Source organism: Sphaerodactylus townsendi, linkage group LG02 (genome assembly GCF_021028975.2).
Source record: "Sphaerodactylus townsendi isolate TG3544 linkage group LG02, MPM_Stown_v2.3, whole genome shotgun sequence".
NCBI classification, from domain to species: domain Eukaryota; kingdom Metazoa; phylum Chordata; class Lepidosauria; order Squamata; family Sphaerodactylidae; genus Sphaerodactylus; species Sphaerodactylus townsendi.
In genome coordinates this window covers 162,977,170-163,002,632 of record NC_059426.1, presented here as the reverse complement: position 1 = coordinate 163,002,632, position 25,463 = coordinate 162,977,170, and the positions used below count along the sequence as shown (strand labels likewise).

Below are 25,463 nucleotides of genomic sequence, written 5' to 3'. Positions count from 1 at the left end.
TCATGCTGCAGCTGCAGTATCTTTGTTTGAACATGGGTCGGAAGCTGTATGGGGACCATGAGCCTGCGCTCAAAAGGTCCCGCAGCAAAGGAAACCGCAGCATATCGTCCACCATTTTGTAAGTGGGGAAACGGCCTAAGTTACAGGTCCACTCTGCATATTGGAGTTCTGAAAAAAAAACAGTATTTTTTTTTTGTTCTAAGCAAATACAGAAGAAGTACTGTCCTGTGCCGGCAGGATGCCTCTTCTAAGCTGGTGTTTGCCTCCATCTTTTCATAAAATTATTTGTTTAAAATACTCACACCCTGCTTTGCCTTCACAAACTCAAGGCAGCTAATGGAACTGCAGAAGCTGCAGACATCCTAAGCACCCAGCAAACTAAAACAAAGACACAAGAGCACTTAAAAAGTAATAGATGCAGTTAAAAGCTAACACGCGCAATTCAAAACACAATCGAAAAGCAATTTACCCTGCACCAAATGCACCGTGGAACAGGGCAGTATGGCATGGTTTCCCGAATGTGATAACAATTGAACAGAACAGAAATTTTATTTACACTCTGCCCTACCCCAGTATATTGGGCTCAGGTTGGCTTACAACATAAATATATTAAACAAGTTTAAAAATTACATATATTTATGTGGCAATTACATACCATTCAAAATTTTCAAAAATCAGCTACCCGATTAGCGTGGGGCACTCTAATAAGTTTTTTAATAAATGAATTTTGCTAGCTGGTTTACACATTCCTAAGTGCATTGTGCTTTCAGTGGGGTTTAGGAACCACGCTTCTATTCTGTTCTAGGATCAGACTGGAAAGTGTTTGTAGCTCCTCTTTCTGTTGTTTTAACTGGCCACAGTGTTCCCTTCTGACGCCCCCGTGAAGTCCTGGGCTGAATCAACAAGGCAGCTGGATTGACCTTCCGCCTTCACGCAGCATCTCTGCAGTCATGAAATATTCATCGCTTTTCCAGAATTCTTTCCCTATCGTTCCTTCAGTTTCTTGGTCTGATCCCCCACAACCCCCAGCCCCGATCTGTGGGTGGGTTTTCCTGAAGCCATAAAGCAGTGACACCGCCATTTCCTGTTGCCCTCAGAATCTAACACAGGATATCTCTGTGGCATTATCTACCACATTTCTTGGAGTGCTTCCAAGAACAAAAAATGCAAGAGCTGGGGGAGTTGCCACTCAGTCTGGATCCATTTGCTACGTTTTGTACATTTAAGGACAGTTTTCAGGAAACACACAACACTCAGGGGCAGTCTGCTTGGGCGAGATCAACACTCACAAAGTGGTTTTCTTCAAATAATAAGGAAGGTGTCGCTGTATTTTTCCACTGAAACATCATACAGGAAAAAGGAAATGCTGGGGCTGATCTTTCTTCCTTTGCTACAAGCCAAGTCACATTTATTTTTAGCATGCGCCTGAATAACCCTATGCCAGCCCTCCATCATTACAGGTGACCCATCTCATAAAATGCAGCCCATCACCAGCCATGGACTGGAGTCTACAGGGCCAGCCCCCTCTTCCCCATTTTTGCAGTCTCATGCAAACAGGAAAACCAGGATGTTTATTGAACTTCTGGCGAGCTGGCATCCTTGAACCTGGAGTCCATTTCAAACTGTAGGCGCTATTGAATGTCCATTTCAACAGATTCCTGCTTGAAGCCAGACAGTGTCTGTGGAGCACTGGCAGTACAGTTTCTTGATCCGATACCAAGGTGGCCACTTAAGAGAACTGACTACTTTAAAGGCAGCTAAGAAATGGTGCTGCTTGCAAGCCGGAAAGGATATGTACGCAGCTTGCTAGGCCATGTTATCAGATATTATTTTGTTACAGCTGAATCAACAGCTTGTTCTAGCAATGTGGGATAGCATTGCTGCTCCATCTGCTGTCAAGAGAAGAATGATTGTCAGTTCTGAAAATGTGCCCTGGGAAACTTGCAATATTTCCTCTCCGGTATGACTTTCTGGGCTTAACTGTAGCTCTTTTGAGATAGTACATCTCCTGACATCCTAACCATGCATAGATCCTGCCAATACACAATTGCTGTGTTGTCTGACAATGCAATCCTATGCAGAGCTGCTCCAGTTTAAGCCCATTGAAATGAATGGCCTTAGACTGAAGTAACTCTCGAGATTATATTTTGAATGTGCTTTGCATGTACTTAGAGCATCTGCACACATGAGTTGCCCACAGGATTTTTCAGAGATCTGGTTTGCATTTACTGAAGCTGTAAAATACATGTTGCCGCTGTTCACAACCAATATGTTCATGTCTCAGCTGGGTGTAGCTATGCCAAAGGGCCCTAAAGACTCCTCAGTTGAGAAATCAGACACTGGCCTCATACCCTTCCTCAGCCTCTAGCAAAAGCACAAGAGGAGGATGAGCTTGGACAGATTTATGGAGGGGAAGTCGATCTATGGCTACCAATCTTGATCCTCTTTGATCTCAGATTGCAAATGCCTTAGCAGACCAGGTGCTCGGGAGCAGCAGCAGCAGCAGCAGGCCATTGCTTTCACCTCCTGCATGTGAGCTCCCGAAGGCACCTGGTGGGCCACTGCGAGTAGCAGAGTGCTGGACTAGATGGACTCTGGTCTGATCCAGCTGGCTTGTTCTTATGTTCTTATGATGAGTCAGTCTATGCAGGACCAGACTCCGAACTAAAGCCAGGCAGAAGCACAGAAGCCCCTGAGCCCCCCAGCTTCAGACGCAGGGGACCCAATACTGGCATGCCCTCCCCCCACTTCTCCTGAGCCCCATGAGCAGCGCCTTGCTCGAGAGGAGAGATGCAGCATTCGCTTAGCTGCTCAGCGTTGGCCAGGCCTCAGCTCTTACTATTCCTTGCAGGAGCTGGTCTGATGCATGAGCCAGGTGCACAGCATCTCCAGCTGCCAGGCCAAGGGAAGAATGGCCTGTGTGCCTCTTCTCTGTGCCTGAACCACTGATTTTGCTGTGCTGGACGCTGAGTCTCCCACCCCGTTCTGGGCTTGTGCGGCAGCTCTTGCTTGCTTGTTTCCCGACCTGACTTTGGCTTGTGCTATGGCTTCTGCTTGCGGCCTCCTGAGCTAGCCTTGGCTTGTGCACTTGGCACAATATGGCAGTTCCACATATTCGGAGCATCACAGGTAGCATGAGGACCTGATATGTGTGATTGCCGGGCTGCTGGTACATGTAGATACAATGCCTGAAAAGGAGTCAGATCTGGAAATCCTTGATTCACATGCTCTTAATGTGGGTAAGACTGATACCCTATTTTAGGAACTGTAATGGAAACCAGGAGATCTGCTTCTGCATTTTCTTGTTTTAGTGCTTGTTTGTTTCCGCAGACAAAATACTGCAGGTGTGTTCTCCTGACACATTTTAACCTATTTGTCATGGCTTCCAACCACACAGCTGCTTCCTTGAAGAGATTAGACCGGTTTCCAAGTTTCATCTCCATAACTACAATTCCTACATTTCTTTTGAAGATCCGGACCCCAGCTTCTCAAATGATCCATCGTAACACCCAATTCTATGTTCTTCATTTCTGGAATGAAAACTGCTGGAGCAAGCAGAAGCCCTTAAGATATGTTCAAGGAACCACAATGGCCCCCTAACTCTGAAGGATGGCCAACTTATTGTGGGTCCTGTCTTCCCCCATTCATTTAAAAATACAGGTGGGAGGGAGAATGGAAACATCAGGGTCAAAAGGTCATGCAATGCAAGAAGGATGCGATGTAATTATGGACAATTTAAATGCAATCAAGAAATACTTGGAGAGACTACAGTGGAACCTCGGTTTTCGTTGGTAATCCGTCCGAAAAGAATAGATAAAAACCGAAAGCAATGAAAACCGAGGCAAACTTTTCCATAGGAATCAATGTAAACCCAATTAATCCATTCTAGGCACTCCAAAAAACATACCAAAAACACATTTTTGGTGAATAAACATAGTGTTTAATGCTGAAAACAGTAACAAACAATAACACTAGGACCAGCTTCTGAGCCAGTGGACCAATGTTGCACCAGAAAGCTGTCCAAAGAGGTCTGTTTCTGACGCCTCTTTAAGATTTGTCTGAAATGGGGCAAGACATTGTCATTAAACAAGTTGCAGACACGGCCTGCAATAGCTTTGTCCAGCTGATTTTTCTCCACAAACCCCTGCACCTTACTGCAAATCGATGAAAATCGAGGCAAATTTTTCACTGAAAAAATAGATGAAAACCGAGACAAATTTTTCACTGAAAAAATCAATGAAAACTGAAACCGATGAAAACTGAAGGCAATGAAAACCGAGGTTCCACTATATTAATAATAATTGCTATTAGGGATACTGCTATCTCTTTAGTTTTGTTAAACTGGTTAACATTTGTTGTGGTTGAGGGATTCCTGGTCCCCGGCAAGTCCTGGGGAGACCTCATAAAAATTCAACAGTGAAATGTGGGAGACTCCTGCTGAAGTTCCCTTGCTGGAAAATAGCAGCAACAGAATGACTTGGGAGATAGAAATGTTTTCTCACTGGTTTTTGAATATTCCAGTTTGCAATGGCCAAACTCATACCACGAACAAACAAATGGATTTGGGAAAATGACTTGATAGGTTTATTCTATTGCATACATTTGCAATCATCCATAAAGATGCCACTGGTTATACTACTTGCATTTCACGGCCTGGTGACTTGATTGTTCAGTTTCTTCCTCAATCTAGTGTGTGTGCCTGTGTATGTACAATCTGCTGAAGATTCCATTCATACACCTAAGGAAACAGGCTGGAGGGCACCAAACCTTCTTTTCTCAGTCTTTGAAGTACCACAGAATGCCTAAGTTTTGCTGTGCAAGTTAACTTGGCTAGCCTGCTGGAACCTGTAAGTGTAGCCTTCATCAGATGGGGAGAACCAGAGATTAAGCAGGGGAAGCCACATGTTAGCATCTCTGCTGGAAAAAGTAGCACCTGTTAAATTTCTAGCCTCACAGATGTTCAAAAAGAAAAAAAACCCCGGGGTGCTGTGTGGTTTCCGGGCTGTATGGCCGTGTTCTAGCAGCATTCTCTCCTGATGTTTCGCCTGCATCTGTGGCTGGCATCTTCAGAGGATCCTGAGGAAACTAAGCTGCTTGATAATTATAATTTATGTATTATATATTCTATTATTATTTCACCTGTACTATCTACAGGTGAAAGTATAGGCATTAAAATACAATCATTTTGATATATAAATGATTGCATTTTAATGCTTGTTACCGCAAATATACATCTATTACAATCATTTAGATATATAAATGATTGCATTTTAATGCTTGTTATCGCAAATATACATCTATTACATCATCTATTACATCATTTATATACATATATAGATAGATTGTAATAGGTGTATATTTGTGATAAAAAGCATTTAAATACTATCATCTTGATACATATAAAAAGTTGCATTTTAATGCCCTTAATTGCAAATATACATCTAGTACAATCCTATATATACCCACACACATATATAGGATTGTATTTTTTATTTTTATTTTATTAGTTTTGTATACCACCCTCCCCCTAGGGGCACAGGGCGGTGAACAACAGTTTTAAAACATACATAAAGACATAATTAAAAACATCAGCATTCATCATAGCAAGAACCCATAAAAAAAATAAAAATAAAATGGAGATGGCGCCTGACAGCTCTCCCCTCCCCCACCCCCGTGCCCCATAGATATATATTTGCGATTATAAGCATTAAAATACAATCATGCAAACACATATATAATTGTGTTAACGCTTCTAATCGCAAATCTGTCTCTCGTTCAGATCTGACTGATTGGAGACTGCCTCGGCCGACGTCCAGAGCTGAATCTGCGCCGAGGAAACCGAAGGCGCGCGCTGACCTCCCCAGACTGCGCAACCGGCGCGAATCTGCCGCAAAACTCGTCCGACCTCGGACGGCAGCAGAGAGGGCGAGCCCTGGCGAGCTACGGCAAGCGGCTAGGCCCAATTCCCTCCAGCTCCCCCCTCCCCAAACCGCTCGCACTCCTTCTCTTTCCCTCTCCCCCCTCTTCCGCTTTGCCAGGCCCTCCCAGACACCCGCGCGCGGGGAGAAGGGGGGCGGGGAGGGAGCGAGCGTGAGCAGCAGCGCTGCCGCCGCCGGCCTTGGTGACGGTGGGCGTCGCTCTGAGGGGAGCTGAAGGACCCCTCCGCCCCCGGGCCTGCCCGGCCAGCCGGCCCTCGCCAGCGTCCTGCTGAAGGGACCGAGCGGCCCATGGACCAGCCGGGCCTGGAGCTCAGCCCGGAGGAGCCGCTGCTGAGGGAGGCCGCTGTCGCCGCCCGTCGGAGGACGCTGAGGGAGGAGGAGGAGCGGCCGGGCTGGCGGATGCCGCTGCCCCGAGCCTGAGGCGGCGGCCGGGCAGCAGCAGCAGCAGCGGCGGCGCCTCCTCCCTCCCTCCTTCCCTCCCTCCGTCCCTCCTTCCTTCCCCCTCTCCGCCCTCTTCCTTCCCTCCCGGCTTCTCTCCCAGCGCGGCCTTCTTCTTCTTCTCCTTCTTCCCGCTGCCCGGACGGACCTCGCCGCCGCCGCCGCCGCCACCATGTCGGCCAAGGTGCGGCTGAAGAGGCTGGAGCAGCTGCTGCTGGACGGGCCGCGGCGCAGCGAGGGGGTCCTGAGCGTGGAGGCCCTGCTCGACCTCCTGGTCGGCCTCTACACCGAGTGCAGCCGCGACTCGCCGCTCCGACGGGACAGGCTCGTCTCCGACTTCCTCGAGTGGGGTGAGGACAGCAGGAGAGCGTGGGGGTGGGTGGGATCCGGGCACGGACCCTGCCTAGTGTAAAATCCCAGTCAGGGGATGCGAGGGAGGGGTCCACAGACATATGTGGGGTGGGGTGTGTGGGATCCGGGCACAGACCCTTCAGGGGGGTGAAAAAAAAGTCAGATTCTCTGGTGTGTCTGTGCAAAGGCACAGAGAGAAGAGTTGCTTTGCACGTGGATGTTTCAGTGTAAAACCCCAGTCACAGGCTGGGAGGGAGGGGTCCACAGTCATATTTGGGGGTGGGGGGATGATGAATGGAAGAAGGGGAGGGAGGAGAGGCTGGCATGGACGGGAAAGGTGTTCAAGTGGATCTTTGAGAAGATACACCTCAGTGGGGTGTGTATGGAGAGGAAGAGGGGGCGCACACCTGTCAAATAACATTTGGGGGCTGAGAGAGAGAAGTAACACTGCGGGACAGTTTGCAAGTTGGGTGGGCAGGGCTGCTTAGACCATGCTGACATCTTGAGGAACTAAATCTGTGGGTATCCCACTGTGGTGAGCATGGATAACTGGTCTTCGAGGGAGTCATGCGAAAGGGGAAAAGAGCCTAGTATTTTGGGACAGTTTTCTTTCTGAGCAGACAGCCAGGACCTTTGTTCGGCCAGGGAGAAAATGAGGGAGGTGTTAGTCACTTGAGTAGGAAAAGCCAGGCCCTGGTGGGTAATGAGTATGAGTGGTAATGTGGAAGAAACATCATGGTGTATTGGTTAGGAGTGGTGAAAACAAGGATGAGAGGTGGGAAGGAGAAGAAAGAGATTGAGTGATGATTTGCATGTCGTGAGTTGAGTGGATGCACGAAGGGAGAAGAGAGGCTTTGTTAGGCTTGGGACTAGGCGTCAGAACGTTTCCTGGTTATTAAAGAGTGACTCCCTTAAGTTATGGGTTTCAAAATATGGGAGGTCCTTAATGGCCAAGGAATAGCGCTAGATTCCTTCCGGCCAGCGTTTTCAGGATTTGGGTAGGATAGGGAAGATGCCATCACCCAGGAGATGGTGGGTTGAGCTTTTCAAGCAAACCCGTGTTGTTCTGGGGGCATCTGGAAGGTGAGAGTGCTGCACTCGGTGGGCAGTCCTGTGACGTGGCTCGTCAGCCTGAATGTCTCGGGAAGTGTTGATTGACGGAGTGGGTGGGGTAAGCATTGACTCACAAACAGAGCCAGTGTGTGTATATGACACTGAGCGGATGACAGTGCTGGGTCAACACCAGAAGGGAGAACACTGCTCCAGTTTGAAGGGCTGGAATTCTATGTTGGGCTATTGTAGATCTGGATTTGGCCCTGGCAAGAACAAGAACTGATAAATGATTAGGGTCAAAGAAAAGAAAATGTAATAGAAAGATGGTTAGAGAGTGGCACCCATCGTAGTAACCCTGGTCCATTCATAACCCTGGTAGTAACCCTGGTCCATTCATAACAGATTTGGATGGTCTGTTGTGAGAGATCTTGGTTGAGTTCAGAAATAGTTTCATATTGGTTGTCTAGGTGATGGAGCTTTGTGGCTCGCATCTATCTCCATGCTTTTTTTAAGGGAACAGGATGCCTTTGAAATGCTGAGTACACTGAGAATTGCTTTCCTAATGTGGGGCTCAAGCAATAGCATTTGGGCCGAGGAAGGGGCCATGACTCCATGGCAGAGCATCTGTCTTTAAAGACCCTACAGAGCTGCTGCCAGTCTGAGTAGGCCAGGGGTCTGCAACCTGCGGCTCTCCAGATGTTCATGGACTACAATTCCCATCAGCCCCATGAACATCTGGAGAGCCGCAGGTTGCAGACCCCTGGAGTAGGCAATACTGACCTTGGTGGACCAGTCCTGTGATTCAGCATAAGGCAGATTCACGTGTTCGTGTAAAGTAAGCTGTTGTATCTAAGGGCCCTTTTGGTTTAATCAGACATGGGTGTTAGAACAGCACTGTCTGGTCTGAATTTCACTGTTGTTGCCATAGTGCCTAGTGCTCCATATTCAGAGGCTTAAGGATTCTCCCTTGTACCTTTATTCGTTGCCTGGATTGTGGGGACAGAGGAAATGGCCGTGGTTTCCAGGCACTTCTACCCAGGTCTTTGTGTTGGCAGAAGAAAGAGCCTGTCACTCTTTGCATGTGCAGCATTTCCTGTTAAGGCAACAGTCTGTGTTTTTTGACGCCAGAATAGAATTGCTTGACCACTCACCTCAGGAGGGGAGTGCCACACACAGTCAGGTCGCTTTTAGACTTGGAACTGTCTGGCTGGCTGCCACCAAACTAGTTTTCTGGATTTCAGAGCAATTCTGTGAGCTTGGTAATGGTTAGCTTTACATGATTGGAAGTTAACAAGTGGTAGGCTGCCCATAGTACTGCGGCTAACCAGTTGCCTTGAAGTGTCAGCAAATGGCATATAGGGGGCTCCCATGTTGCCTTCTAGTTTTAATGCATCTGAGTGTGGAGGTTCTTTTCAGAAGTTATTGATTGATGGACCTATTCACCATTAATCTGTGTAATCCTCTTTTAAAGCCATCTATGCTTGTGGCCATCACTATATAAGTAGTAATTTCCTGAGCCACAGGGAAAGGTGGAATATAAATGTTTCAAAGAAGCACTTTTTGTTCATCCTGAATTTATTGCCCATCAGATTTACTGGGGTATCTTTGAGTTCTCGTGTGTGTGTGTGTGTGTGGGGGGGGGGGGGGTTTTCTATGCACTTTTTTCATCTCATGCACAATATTTTAAACTTCTGTCTGACCAAGACCCTCTTATTTGCCTTTTCTCTAAATTGAAAAAGCACCAGACTTAGTACATTTCCTACTAAGAAAGGCTAATCTTTTTCTTTAATCATCTTGGTTGTCTAGGCTCTGCATTATGTTGAAGTACAGAGTCAGAAACGTCTGTGGTATTCCAAGTGAGGCTGCACCATAGAGCTACAAGAAGTGTCATAATACTAGCTTAAATTTCTTTTTAGTCCCTTTCCTAATAATCCCTACCAGGTAGTTTGCCTTTTTCACAGTTGCCCCACAATATTTTCATCAAGCTGTCTGCTACAACCTCAACATAGCTTTCCCTCAGTCACTGCCATTTCAGACACCACCTCAGCTTGTATTTAAAGTTGGGATCTTCTGTTCCATTGTGCATCGTGGTGCATATCCTGCAGTGAACGTTGTTTACTGTTTTATTGCCCACTCATGCAGCCTGAGACGATCCTGTTGGAGGATTTTGATTTTAATTTAGTGTCAGCTGCAGATTTGGCCACTACATTGTTCATCTGCAAGACCTATCATGGAATGTAGTTATCCCATGCAAAGGGAGTTAATCTGCCAGCTCTTCAACTACCCATTCTTGAAGCATAGATAAACCTGCCTAAGGGTGTGTGTGTGTGTGGAATCCTTTCTGGAGGGCCAGAATTGGACATCCCTGCCCTGCGGGTTGGCTGAGTTAGATTCAGTGAAGAATCTGGTCTTCCAGAGTTGGCTTGCATCTGAGATGCCACAGCTGAAACCTGCAGGTGTTGTGGAAATTACAGTGGAATCTTGGTTTTCGTTGGTAATCCGTCCGAAAAGAATTGATGAAAACCGATTAAAACCGAGGGAAACTTTTCCATTGGAGTCAATGTAAATCCAATTAATCCATTCTAGGCACTCCAAAAAACATACCAAAAACACATTTTTTTTTGGTGAATAAACATAGTTTTTAATGCTGAAAACAGTAACAAACAATAACACTAGGACCAGCTTCAGAGCCAGTGGACCAATGTCGCACCTGAAAGCTGTCCAAAGAGGTCTATTTCTGACGCCTCTTTAAGATTTGTCTGAAATGGGGCAAGACATTGTCATTAAACAAGTTGCAGACACGGCCTGCAATAGCTTTGTCCTGCTGATTTTTCTCCACAAACCCCTGCACCTTACTGCAAATCGATGAAAACCGAGACAAATTTTTCACTGAAAAAAACGATGAAAACTGAAACCCGAAACCGATGAAAACCGAGGTTCCACTGTATCGCCAATGTTTTAATGTAGACATACTTCCAGACGAGCCCCTTCTGCTAATGAATGTAACCTATTCTGAGTGTTTTCTTTATTAATTGTACACTGCCTAGAGTGTAGGAGGCTAGATGGGGTAAAGAGATCCCAAATGACGTTGCAGGTGAAAAACACAGCACCAGAGTATCTGTGGCCTGATGCCAGTCAAAGCTTAGCTTGAAATGTTGAATTCATCCCATGATCTTTCTTAGTGTGTTCCACCTGGAATGGGTGGAGGAGAGGAAAGGAGAAGCCGGCACTCAACTTCCTCTGTTTCCCCAGTACTTGGTGTTCTGTTTGTTTCGGGTTTTGTTGTTAAGGGTGCCTGTGTGGCAGACCATGTGTCCAAAGGAATAAGGTGGTTCTGGAAAATCCTCCTGCTGTTTCACAGCAACTTTCGATCATGGTATTAAGCAAAAAGCATGTAGAAGCTGTAAATGTCTGACCTAGGGGAAGATCAGACAGTTGATTTTTAAAAATTGCTCCTGGAAGGGGACACGATTTTTGTAATACAAGTTGTGCGAACAGTCAGTCAATGTGGCATACCGACAAGCTGGACAACATGTGTTTCTGTTTCTGTAAAGTGTATATCGGTCCAAAGTAAAATATTTTATTGCTTGCCTTGAACAAGATTTACTACTAAGGGCAACAAACTTTAGTGGAGGTAACTAGTGAGAAGGGGAGGCAACATGTAGGACTATCAAGGTGCATATTGACTAAATGGGATGTGGCTCATGATGGCTTGTGTGGCAATAAATTCATAAGGTGCCACCAAACTATTTGCTGTAACGTGCACATTTCTGCTCTTTAATGCAGCAATCTGCTTTTTAATGCCATGAAAAATCTTCTCTTCCCTTCTTTATGTTGATTAAGATTTGGTTTCTTTGTAACAAGACTTGTTTTTTTGTAGAAGCAGAACTTCCTTAAGGAGCCTGTGAATTTTGGTGGAGACAGTGGGGTCTTACTAATGCAAATGCATACTCTTAATAACACATAGTAATGCACTAAAAAAAAAATACGAGAGCAGCTGGTTCTCCCATTCCTGTAGGGACTACTGCTCTTTGTTATGCATTAACCAGCTAAGAGGATTCACTTCCTGGAGTCATCCACTGACGTCAGTAATAAGATTGCCGACTGAATAATTAAAACACTCTCCCAGCATCTGCTTTAGAAACCCAAAGCATTGATGAGTTGTTTGGTGCAGATGTATAGGATGTCTCCATTAAAGCAGGTTCTCGATGTATTTGCATAAGCCAGTCGATGCTTATCAGATGCCACAGTGAAGCTGCGTGAAGGTGTACATAGCTTGCGCTACTCAAGCAGATCATTTCCAGTGTACTCTCTGAAAGAGGGAGTTATTGACAGGTGTGTTTTGTGGAGCTGAGTGCTTTTGGATTCTACTCCCAGTGGAATAACATACATGTTGTCAATGGGGATGTTTTAGAAAAATGGTGTATGGCCATTACTGTAATAAGTACTCATCACAGTTTAAAAAGCATTAGCAAAAAGGTTGGCAACTTTGTGAAAAAAGAACTGGCAATGATTTATTTATGGATTAGTAAATTATTCCATATATTGCCTGTCTCATCACAAAGCCACAGGGGAGGTATCTTATACTCTCTGTTAAACCTAAATTTGTCCTCTCCTTTGCTACTGGAAATGGCCTCAGTATATTCTGTTGTGTACAATTACATTATAATGTTTTCTAGGTCACTCTAATAAAGCTGCCAGCCAAATCCTGAGTGCTGGCAAAAAAAGAGACCCTTTGAAGCTTCATATTCTAGTCAACGTCATGAGGTTTGTTGGATTACAGGTTTTGATGTTTGAGAAGTTTTAAAGTGGATGTTTCTTTTTTGTGGTCACCTTCATGAGGTGTGTGATTTCTTGGTTTTGTTGACGTGAGTAGCATTGTGCTTAATGTAATAATTTCCCTAACCTTTTCCACATGTTGTCTACAATGACTTGTGATTTGTGTAAGGCACAGGTGTCAAACTCATGGCCCCCCAGATGTTATGGACTACAGTTCCCATCATCCACTGCCAGCATCAGGCTGTTTCTCCCATTCCTGTAGGGACTACTGCTCTTTGTTATGTTTTAGGGAAATGGGTTGCCCAGGGTGAAAAAAGGTTGGGAACCACTGATATAGAACAAACCTCTGGGTGTATAGTTCCAATACCGTGAATTCAACTGCAGTTAGTCGGTGACCCCATTGACCCCCTTTTCCATAACAGATTTTACTATCAAACTAAAAATATTTTTAATGATGTAGATGCGTATGTATTACTATGTATACTGTTTTCCACATAAAGGTTAAAATGCAGTCAGTTGTGGTGCAACGGCCACCCCGCTTCGTTAGATGCCTGAAGTTCTAATATTATGGGGGGGGGGGGGATAAAAAGTTCTCTTCGTCAACTCTCTCCATTTCATTCAAACTTTTATAAGCCTCTATCATGCCCCCCTAAGTTTCCCCCTCTAACTTTTCAGGTTAGAGAAAAGTCCCAGACTCTAGGTTTTCCTCATAGGGAATGTACTCCAACCCCCTAATTGTCTTAGTTGCCCTCTTCTGTCTTTTACTGTACAATACGATGATTGGAATTGATATTTAATTGCTATTGAAGGTTGTACTGAAATAGTCAGGAAGAGGGTCTGAAATATACTTCTGAGAAGCTTGAGTTATTTCTGTGATTTTATTTGCTTTTAAGGTATGAAGTCATTAAATAATATTAAATAATATCCAAAGAAGCACACAACTTTATAGCTGCCAGTGATGGACTTTGTTGAAGAAAAATCCATCTGCTTTATAGGGTCTGAGGAAAGTTCTCTGCCCAGACAGTTGAATTGAGCCCCTGTTATACTGGTGGTGCCCCTGGGAGGTACATGCAAGACTTATGATCGCCCTTGGCCCCTGTACCCATTCTGCCACCATCTCTAAGTCTTGACTCAAAACCCCTGAGGTCTTGAAAGAGCCAGTGGTTTGGCTTCCGTTGCTTGGGGCCAAGTTCAACCTTTTGTCTCCCTCCTCCCTGCCCTTCTATTTGCCGGCACCTCAGTGTCTTCACTGGTGGATATTGAGTATTTTTCCAGTGCTCGGGCCAAAAAGTTGCCTACCCTGATAGAGATATCCTCTTAATATGCCTTATGGTGGAATGCAAGATTGTATCGCATATAGCCTTGGCACTATTAACAAGCAGTTGAGTGTTAATTCAAGTGTGCACTGTATTATTTAGGCAATTTGTATACTGCCTTTTGGGCCTGTCTGGATATAGCATCCACGTGATTTAGGTGGTTTATAAGAACCCAGAGGCATCATCTTTGGGTCTGTAGGCAGCATCCCTTAAGAAATAGTTATCCTCATCATGGGAGGACACCTCAGCTTTCTGTGATCTCACCCTGACAGCAGCCATTACGTGAGTGGCTTCATCTTGCACGGCAGCCATTTTGTAGCAGTTCACATCTAGATTCATATCCTTACTTGCCATTCCTTGGGCCAGTAATTACCTCTCAACCTAACCTGTCTCAGGCCCCTTCTGCACATGCAGAATAATGCACTTTCAATCCGCTTTCACAATTGTTTGCAAGTGGATTTTGCTATTCCGCACAGTAAAATCCAGCTGCAAATTGCATTGAAAGTGGATTGAGAGCGCATTATTCTGCATGTGCAGAAGGGGCCTGAGACAGGTTAGGTTGAGAGGAAATTATTTTGGAAATGAGGCCAAGCTTAAGTTTGATAGTTTGATTCTGTGGTGGCGATGTTCTGTAAGCACTGATTAGAAGGAATGAGGAGTGCTTACCTTCCCCTTTGAATGGAGTGAAGTATAGACGGTGAGAAGGCATAGGAGCAGCAGGCTTGAGGGCTGGAATAGTGGGAGAAAGGAGATTTTTTTAAAGGGTGAGTGACCTGTATACCTAGTAATTCATGATTTCACTGCTGATTCATACATCATGATTTAGTGCCTTACCTGCCTTGTACATAAAATACAACGTAAGTGCAACTTAAGCAGAACAGATTTAGGGCAGCTTCTGTAATGTTTAATATTGCTGTCATAAAATTGAAGATTAAATCCTCACCAATGTTCTTTTGTGGTGGGGAAAGCAGTGTTAACTGATTCCATCCTTAGGTAGTCAGTCGAGATCATAGTGTGAGTTTTGATTTGAATTGCCACTTCAGATTATTTCATGCCTGGTTTGTGGAATTTAAGTTGTTCAATACATTTCCCAGTTGTAGCAAAGCAAATAGCAACAAGATTGTGAAGCTGATACGTGTGTTTACAAGTGTTTTCCCACAAGCCATGTATCATAAACAACTTTAGTTAAACAGTAATGACTTCTGTGTGCTTTGGAGACCCAAGTAGGAGCTATTATATGGGCCTCTTTTATTTCTGTGGCTGAAGGAATATCCCTTCCTTCCAGGGTGAATTTGATTAAATCAAATCAGTTTAAATCACTAGTCAGTAAGACTTGATTTTGTTTTTAGAATAATAACTTTTCGGATTAGTTTTACATTTATATCAAACATTGCTGATTTGGTTATACTGTTAGCAATACATAGATCATCTCTCAATTTTGCCCTATATAATTCACAAATGTGCAAATAGGCCCGATGAAGAGCCCACAACCAGTGCACGGGCAAAAGACTGTCCTGCATTCTCACTGGGTGATGGTTTGTCCTCACACCCAAAAGAGAGCACCATTGGGCCTGCCAAATGGCCTCCCCCACCCCCAGACCAAGAGCCAGCTGCACAAAAGCCCTCCTGCTTCCCCACCCTTTCCTAACCCCCCACCCAGGAGCAAGATGCCCATGGTGGGGCAAAAGAGGCAGGCCGCCCTCTCCACTTCCCTGGCAAAAGTCCTCCCGCTCCCTGCACACCCTCTTCCTGGCCTGCCAGAAGTCCTCCCACATCCAAAGTGCCATCTCCAAACCCCCAGACCAAGCCTTCCTAGGTGGCTCAAAGGTGCCAACCACCACCCACCGGCCCTAGCAGAGCCCTCCTGCTTCCCCCCTCCAAACCCCTGATTCAGCAGCATCCCATCAGTGGTGGGGCAAAGGCGGTAGGGCACCCCCCCTGTTGACCTGGACAAAGTCCTCCTGCTTTCCCCCACCCTCTCCAAACCCCCTACCCAGAAGCAATCTGCCTGCAGTGGGGAAAAATGACAGACCACCCTCCCCCTGGCCCAGAAAAAACCCTCCTGAATTCCCCCCTCCTCTCCCCAAGCCTGGTCCGGTTGGCCAAAAACACCAAAGCCCCCTCCATACAAGCTGCACAAAAGCCCTTCCACTGCCCCCCCTCTTTCACACCACAGCTGTTCTCCCACCATCCCTGGCACGCCATTCCCCCACCAACCTCCCCCAACAAGCAAGGCTACCACTTGGCAATGAGAAGCACTTGCGGCCTGAGGTAAATCTGGCTGGGGCTGGCCCAGAGCCTGGTGTGGGTGCAGTTACCGGGGGGTGGGAGTGAGGGACAGAGGAATCCCAACTTGCCCTCCCTCCCCCACCTTGCTAGAGCCCATTTTATTTCAAGTTGAAATGAGCTTTACTGCTAGTAATTTCATAATTATCTCTGGTTTCATTCAGGCCACCAGGCCTTGAATTTCTTTGTTGCAGTGTTTGCATTTTGCATTTATGCCTACTTTACCCCATAGGAAGAGGACAACATTGTGAATGAATAAATGGAATTAATTTACCAAAAGAATTAAACATTGCATGAATATACAGCCTCATGCTACATAATTAAAAATGAATCCTTATTTTCATGATGAATAACCTTTGGACTACAATGTATCTTGAATAGAAAACTATGTTTAGATACTATATTTTCCCTCCAAAAACATTTTATTTTTAAAAATCCAATTATTTTAAGAAATCCGACTTTATGATTATTTTACATGATTAGTGATTTTTACCCAATCTGCTTCCTTCCTTGTTAATAATCAATGTGGTGTGGTGATTAAGAGTGACGGATTTGAATCCTGGAGAATAGGGTTCAATTCCCTACTCCTTCACAAGAAGCCTGCTGGGTGACCTTGGGCCAGTCACAGTTCTCTCAGAACTCTCTCTGCCCATGCGGACGCAGGCAATGGCAAACCCTCTCTAAAAACCCCAAGGGGGGTCACTGTAAGGCCCCTTCCGCACATGCAGAGTAATGCACTTTCAGCCCACTTTCACAGTTGTTTGCAAGTAGATTTTGTTATTCTGCACAGCTGCTGAGTGCATTGAAAATGGATTGAGAGTGCATTATCCTGCATGTGCGGAAGGGGCCTTTGTTACCTGTGAGTTGACTGCACTCTCCACCACCAATTCTATGTTGCAGAAGGTAGCAGCTTCATACTGGCACAAATGAAACTTGGAAGGAGAGGGAGTTTGAGAGGGGAAATCACGTTTTGTGGTGCTCCTGATGTCCTGGATCCCCAAAATTATGGACTCAGCTAGGGCGGAAAGTAGTGATTTGCTTGGGAAGTTCAAAGGAGAAAAAATTGGGGAAGAAATTGATGGGGAAGAAATTGAAAGACGCAGCATTTTGGAAGGCTGATGGCTGAGGTGGGGTGGGGGTGGGGAATGAGTGTGCTATTTGGCCACAGAAGGAGATTTTACAAATGCTTAGACCCTCTTTGATTTTTTTGTGTCTTTACACCTTGAAACCATCTGTCACTGAGATATTGATGAATCACTGTGGCATTTCTTTATGATGCTTTTTAGTAGATATATATTGGCTCTTTAAACATCATTGCTATATCATGTCTTTAAAAAGGTTTGAAGGTACTTTGTTAATATTTTCTGTAGTAAAGTCCTGTTCTTGATAAAATGAGTAAAATTGATTTTCAGTCTCTCAGAGACTTACTACAATTCTTCATGCTTCTGAAATACCTGAGTTATTGTGAAATTTTGAATCACTGGCTGTTATTAGTGATGGATAGCGTCTTGGCATCCAGTTTGACCAGTCAAGTCTGGACTAGTGAAATATCATGGTTCCCACAGGGACAAAAATCTTTATGTCAAGGATGCTGTCCTTTATTTACAGCTCCATCACTGACATCTTTTTCATGTACTAACTTTTCTGTGTTTCCATCCTATAAGGAGAATGAATGTTCATAGTAGTATTTTATTAACTTCTCTTTCTTAAGCAACACATAAAAGCACGTTCGTAGCTTTATTCTTACAGATACAGACTTATTTCTGTATCGTCTCTTAAATGGCTGTTGGACAATTTAGCCAGCACTGAGCAAAGCTTATAATAGGATATTCTCCCCCAAGAAGTCTTGAACTGCCTCTTCATTCACTTTGATCTGTACAACTCCCTCCTTATTTGTGTCATTTTACACTCTATGGGCAGAAACTGTCGTGTTTGTATTCTGTACAGCACCTAGCACAGAAGTGCCATAAGATATATTTTGAAAGCTGGTATAGCATCCTGAATCAGGAAGTCTGTGGTTCAAAATTGCCAGAAGGTTTTAATTTCATGTTTTGCCATCCTCTACCCTCCCCACTTACAAATGAGGGTTGCTGGGTTGCCTCATGGTACTTAGGCTATATATGAAGTGTTATTATTGTTTACTTACGTGAGTGTGAGCTATTGACAAACTATGGTTAGGGTGCTTGAAGTAATTATTGTGATTGGCTTGGATTCAAGCTAACATTTCCATGGATGTGAGTATTTTTGCCCGCAGTGCGCTATTTTCCTGTTGCACCCTGAAATGTCCCTCCTTCCTGTTTTTTTTTGTCCCCATTTCCAAAAGAATAGGGTTTTGTGGAGTGTTTTGGACTGCCACAGGAGAGGGGAGGTAGAGGTGTAAGGGCTTTTGCCCTTGGCAATGTTAGTCCAGATCCACCCTGTTAGTTCTGAAGCTTTTTCACATTTTCAGAATGTTTTCTTATAGCCAACTCCTTTTGTTAGAATACCCAGTAAACATAAAATGAGTGTTTCTTGATTTGACTACTAAGCTGTTAAGAATTCAAAATGGGTTCTCCATAATCCAGCATTCAGTGTTTGGCTAGCTTTCAGGTTTCTGTTGTCAGTCTGTACAATTTGCTTTAATAATCTACGACCGAGTTGCTAATTGAAACAGTCTCATCGTTCCCTGTTTCCCTATTGTGGAATGTTGTGGTGTAATGCTGGAAATATTTCATTGAAGAAATATTTCATTGAAGAAATGTAAAACTTCCCACCATGTTAAATTCCCAGGTAACATTTTCTTTTTGACCTGACTGGGGTGGCCCAGGCTAGCCCGATTTAATCAGATTTAGGAAGCCAAGCAGGGCTGGTCCCGGTAAGCATTTGGCTGGGAGGCCACCAAAGAATTCCAGGGTTGCTGTGCAGAGGAAGGTGATGGGAAGCCACCTCTGCAAGTCACTTGTCTTGAAAACTGTACGGGGTTTCCATAAGTCAGCTTGATGGCACTTCACACACAGACAGCATTATCTTTTAATAAGCAGTGCAGTATCAGTATCATTACATTAGCACAGACAGGGGCGTAACGAGGCAGCCCTGGGCAAACTGTAGCCCTGGGCAAAACCTGAGTTGGATCCCCCACCCCCCATGGGCGGCACTCCACCACAACCAAATTTTTTTTTGCACCAGGACATTGGTGCCTTCAGGGGGTGCCTTTTTAGACATATCAGCACGGCAATTTCAGCATACTAATCAGGAGACTGTTCCTTATGCTTACCCCCCCTTCTTCATGTGAGGATTGGTCTAGGGAGTCCAAAGTTATGGACTCCCAAAGGGGGGGCCCCATCCTCCATTGTTTCAAAATGGAGCCAATAGGGAGTTAGGGGCTACAGTTTGAGGGGATAACTTTGGCCCCCCTGAAACCAAACTGCACCCAAACCTGGGGGGTAGCATCAGGGCAGTCGCCTGATGAGACTTGAAGGTTTTGAGACTGTATTTCAGGGATGTCCCCCCACTTCACCCCAGCCAGGCAATTTCCATAATATATCAATACAGAAAACTCAATGCAGAATAAAGATTCTTGGGCAAATTTCTGGGATGTTCCTGCAGGGGGCGTATTTTTTGATAGATTGGCACCAAAATGTTAGGGTATCATCTGGAAACTATACCTCATGGTACCCCCAAATCTTAAGTGAAGTATGGTTTAGGGGGTCCAAAGTTGTGGACCCTCAAAGTAAGCCCCATCCCCCATTCTTTGCTAAGTAGATCGCGGCTTCCCTTTGAGGGTCCATAACTTTGGACCACCTGAACCAAACTGCACCAAACCTTGGGGAGTGCCATCATGACAGTCTCCAGATGATACCTCCTGAAATTCTTGGTGCCAATACATCCAAAAATGCACCCCCTGCAGGAACATCCTAGAAATTTGCCCAAGAATCTTTGTTCTTCATTGAGTTTTCTGCATTGCTGTCAATGGAGGTTGCAGGCTGTGGGGGGCACATTTCTGAAGGCACAGTCTCAAAACTTTCAGGGTCTCATAAGGAGACTGCCCTAATGATACCCCTGTGGTGCAGTAGCTTTGTTCTAGGGGGGGCCGTGCAAAGTTATGGACCCTCCCAACTGTAGCCCCCATCTCCTATTAGCTCCCATTGGAAACAATGGGGGATAGGGGCACTCCCTTTTGGGAGTCCATAACTTTGGACTCCCTGAACCAAACCTCACCAAACTGGGGGGGTAGCATAAGGACACTCTCCTGATGATACGCTGAAATTTTGGTGCCACTAGCCTAAAAACTGCGCCCCCTGCAGGCCAAAAATGGAAAACCACTAAAATAGCCAAAAACGAACCCAGCATTTTGATGCCCCCCCACAAGGTGATGCCCTGGGCAGCTGCCCACCTTGCCCAATGGGCATTACGCCAGTGAGCACAGATAATTTCAGTCTCTGTGTATGCGGTATATACACGTTTGTTGAAGGTGTCGCATTTTAAATAATCATTCAATAAATACTGACAGTCATTGGTACAAGATACTGAGGAACGCATGTGGATTGCTTTAATTTAAATCTGAGGATATAAGAGCGGCCCTGTTCACTCCCAGCATGAATTTAGAATATGGACCGAGCGAGTTGGACATCTTTCCATGATGTACTTGCAAGTGCCGGAGTCAAGATCTGTGAAAGAATAAGGTAGTATGAAAGAGATATTTTCCTTGTTCTTAGAACAAAACCAACACTACAATAGATGGACTCATTTATCACTACAGTATTTCCAGGAATACACAAAAAATACCTTCAAAATGTGTATGACCGTGTTTTGCGTAGAGTTGCAGCGATATACCCCCTCTGACATGGGACCTTGCTGGGTAACTTTAGACCAATTGCACACTGTCAACCAACCTACCTTCTAGGTTGTTGTGAAAATAAATGGGAGGAAAAGCAAATGATATGAATGGCTTTGGGTTCCCATAGGTGTGAAAGGCTGGATATAAATGAAATACATTAATAATATGAATAAAATGTCCTAAACTGGTTTCAGTCTTGTAACTTCCATAGTTGTCGGCCATGCTTAGCACCTGGGTGGGAGTCCACCAAGAAGACCATGGTTGCTTTGCGGACGTCGGCACTGGCAAACCACCTCTGTTCATCTCTTGCCTTGAAAATCTCACGAGGGTTGCATAAGTTGGCTGTGACTTGGTAGCACTGAATCTGTATTATTTTAACTTCAATGTCTTAGAGAAATTTGGCATTCTTCAGGTAGGCACTAGTTAAAATGCAAAAGCACATTATTGAATGTGGCTGAGGCTCACAATATTGTTGACAAGTTCATGAGCGTGAGGAAATTTGTGTACCAGTGTAGGCAGGAAGAGAATATATAGCATGTTAGTGCTAGCAGTATCTTAAATTAATGTTCCGATAAAGTAGCTCCGAATAGCAAGCCACAGTTCATTTGTAGCACAACCAAAAGCAAATACAATTAATCAAAGCTCTTTTGTGTTGAGTTTACAGAAAAAAAATTACAATACGTGTTATCAGTTGGTTAAGATGTGATGTTGCGAAATCTTTCTTTGTGGCAGCTTAGCATTCTAAAAAAACCTGCCTTGAGCTGGGTAACCCAGGCTGGCTTGGGATTGTCAGATCTTGGAAGCTAAGCAGGGTTGGGCTTGGTCAGTATTTGGATGGGAGACCACCAAAGAATACCACGGTCGCTATACAGAGCCAGGCCATGGTAAACCACCTCTGCTGAACATCTCTTACCTTGAAAACCTTATGGGATTGCCATAAGTTGGCTGCAGATTGGTGGCTAAAAAATAAAATGTTAAAATAAAATGAGAATGAGATGCAGAAATAACTATGGTAGAAAAATGGATCTGTGGACAATCTTGGATTGCTGTTGAATTGCTTTTTAATTCAGTCATGCCATCAGAGGAGAAAACTGTCTTCATATGCAGCCTACAGTTTTTTTAAAAAAAATATGTAGCTATTCAAACAAATAAATAACAAATAGAGAATGACGTTTGCTTCACTTTTGGTCTTGCATTCATTCAGTTTGTTTAAATATCCATGATTTCCTTTTATCAAAATGCTCTGAAGTATAGAATTAACCATACAGTTTCTCCAAACTTAATTTTTGGACTAGCTAGATCAGTGGTTCTCAACCTTCCTAATGCCGTGACTCTTTAATACAGTTCCTCATGTTGTGGTAACCTCCAACCCTAACATTTATCCATTTTACAGATGGAGAACACTGATGCAGAGAGTCTTAGGCGACCCCGTGAAAAGGTCATTCGACCCCCAAAGGGGTCCCGGCCCCCAGGTTGAGAACCACTGAGCTAGATCTACCAGACAGATTCCTATATCCCTGGTAGCAAAAGATACTGAGTTCTCAAAGGGCCTTTTTCATACTACTTGATAATGTACTTTGTACATTGAAATGTACATGTTGATTTGTTCCTCAGAGACCAGAGTGACGTCAGACATGGAAGGAACTGATCCACGTTGTGTTCCACATGGCTTTGTGTTTGTGAGATGACCTTCAGCCATTTTTGAGGGCAGTGCTGGCATGCCATCCTGGCACATTCCCGGGACCCTGGCACGCTAACTCTGCTTGCCCAGGTCCAGCTGCCCAGTTCTCATTGCCATCCTGTGAGCTTGGTATGAAAAGCTGCCTTACAGTCATGCAGAGGATAATATGCTACATGTTTGGCACTGATGATCTTTCGACATATAGGCTAGCGTTGGAAGTATTGTTGCAGATTCGTTCCAAGTGCCTACTTCTGTTGGAAAACATGAGAAGAAAGCATGGAAGTCTAATTCCCGGTTTGCCAAAATTAATGTAATTGTTTATTCAGGCCGTACATGGGACGGGTGCAGTATGATCAGTCATGTTGGAACTTGTAGGAAGTTGCTGCGCTGTCCTCCCTGTCTTTTCTTGCTTGTGTTTGTTTGGAGCAAGGACATAAAACAAAAACCAGGACAGCAGTTTGTTTCCACTGGCTGTACAATTATCAGATGGATTTAACTGTTTATTCTCACAGTATTTGATCAAATAAGAGTCCTTGGAAAAGAAAATAACACTAGGAAAGATTGAAGGCAGCTGGAAAAGAGACACGAGATGGATTGACTCTATAAAGGAAGCCTCGGCCCCCAGGTAGCCTGTTAAGAATAGGATTTCAGAGAACATTGATTCACAGGACTGCCATGAGTCAGAAGTGACTTGATGCGACTTAACACACAAACAAGTGCAGGAATTTTGTTATTAAATGTGCATAAGAGCAGGCCTCTTCCTATGTCACTTGTGCAAATCTAAGGTTTTGGATCCCACCTCTATTATGGTAATGTCAGAACTGTCCTTTACCCACATCTCATATGGTTCGGTCCTTCTAATTGGTGTCGGATTGCTTGCCCTCAGTTATGTATTTGTGAACCATAAACCTTGTGTCTGGCTTCTGTTCTAGTACATCAGTTCCATTTTCTGTTAATAGTAAATTTCCAAATTGCATGCCCTTTCTCATTGTGAAGGATGGTGTTAACTTGACGTGTGTTTTGGTTGTCGCAAAGCAAATGTTGAAAGCATTGTGGAGAAATGCAGTGTACTTCTACCATTCGGATGTGCTGGCCGGTTGTAGAAATACTCATCTGGTGAAGACTAAAGCGGGTGACAGCTGGTGGAAGATAATGGATTATTTCTTGCTGGGGGAAGTGTGCGGCTGTGGCCTGCTTTTCACTTCAGCTTCCTCCCTCTCAAACTCTCGTAAACCTTGTGAACAGAGATGCTTCCTGAGTTTTAAAGAGGAAAGAGGCGATGCATGATTTATCCGGTGTTCTCCTTAAAGGTTCAGTGACAGCAAAAGAAGTCTTATTGGGCATGACGGTTCACCAAAGAGGAAATCCTTCTTGACTTCACTTTGGTTTTCATAATGTTGCTCAGCCAGTGTGGTGTAGTGGTTAAGAGCAGGTGCATTCTAATCTGGAGGAACTGGGTTTGATTCCCTGCTTTGCCACTTGAGCTGTGGAGGCTTATCTGGGGAATTCAGATTAGCTTGCGCTCTCCAACACACGCCAGCTGGGTGATCTTGGGCTAGTCACAGTTCTTCGGAGCTCTCTCAACCCCACCCACCTCACAGGGTGTTTGTTGTGAGGGGGGAAGAGAAAGGAGATTGTCAGCCCCTTTTAGTCTCCTTACAGGAAAGAAAGGGGGGATATAAATCTTCTTCTTTTATGCTGATCTGAGCCTGCTATCGCTGTCTGTAAAGCTATAGAAACTTTCCAATGAGTGTGTTCAGAACCGTGGCGGCTTAAAGTCTTCACAGTAAAGTGGAAACCGAAGATGCAGGCACCTATGTTATCATTAGGGACACTCTTCCCAGAAAGAGCAGTTGAGGTGAGATGAGATCACACATCTGTCTATTGCCCAGAAACTGGAAATGTCTCAGTTTAGTCATTGGAACTGAGATCAGTAAATTTGTTCTAAGGGCTTCACTTCAACACTTGCCTTGCTTGGAAGGAAGCTCTTTTTAAGAAGTAGCATAGCAGAAGGCATTGGGTTCTGAAAAGTTGCTTCAGTGTTGTTGACTTTGAATTATCCCCCACCTGAAAGGCAGCTGCTAATAAAGGTTTCTGACAAAAGGCCCCAACTCCATTCATTCCTCACCCCCACCCCGTAATGAATGCAAAATACACTTCCTAGTGGGCTTTTCGTGTGTGTTTGTGCCATGAATTTCATTGACTTTGGACAGACTCACAGTAGAAAGTCTTTCAGATTTATTCATTGTAACGTATTCTTTATGTTTTTGGAACTTGTTATGAAAATGAAGGCTTGTGTGGCTTTTAAAAACTTTATGTAAGTTGGCATATATTTATGCAAATAAGAAGACAGAAATTGTATCTAATGATGGGAGCTTTGACTCCAGAAAGTTTGTCCCCAGGAAATCTTGTTAGTTTTTATAGTACTATTGGACTACAGTCTACTGCATATCAACACAACTACCCACCTGAAACTAGGATTAGATAAGAACTCTTGCAGGTACTGTACATATATAACATTTTCAGCATCTTGTTATTTACATGCATGTAATTTTGACAATTAATATGCTGCTGTTTGTTTAATGATACAACGCTGTTGAAAAGTGCAGTGTTTTCAGTGTCATCAAAATTTAACTGCTGGTTGTCCTGGCAGTTTTCATTGTATGATGGTGTTTCTGTTCAAATAATACTTTCTTTCTTTTTAATTACAGCGTTTGTTTTCTACCTGTACTTTTTTTTAACCTCTCAGGTGGCAAAAATTACAATATATAGGGTGGAGCAGTTTGCTACCCTTTTTCAAGCAT

General features: G+C 44.4%; 1 protein-coding gene across 1 annotated transcript in view; it reads left to right on the top strand.

Annotated features, from left to right (window-relative positions):
* Positions 1-6,007: 6,007 nt before the first annotated feature.
* Positions 6,008-25,463, top strand: part of CDC42BPB (CDC42 binding protein kinase beta) — a 160,590-nt gene continuing 141,134 nt past the window's right edge. Inside the window, exon 1 of the mRNA XM_048484640.1 lies at positions 6,008-6,727. Within this exon, the coding sequence (XP_048340597.1) occupies positions 6,550-6,727 (178 nt within the window). The 5' untranslated portion in view covers positions 6,008-6,549. The remainder of the gene's footprint in view (positions 6,728-25,463) is intronic.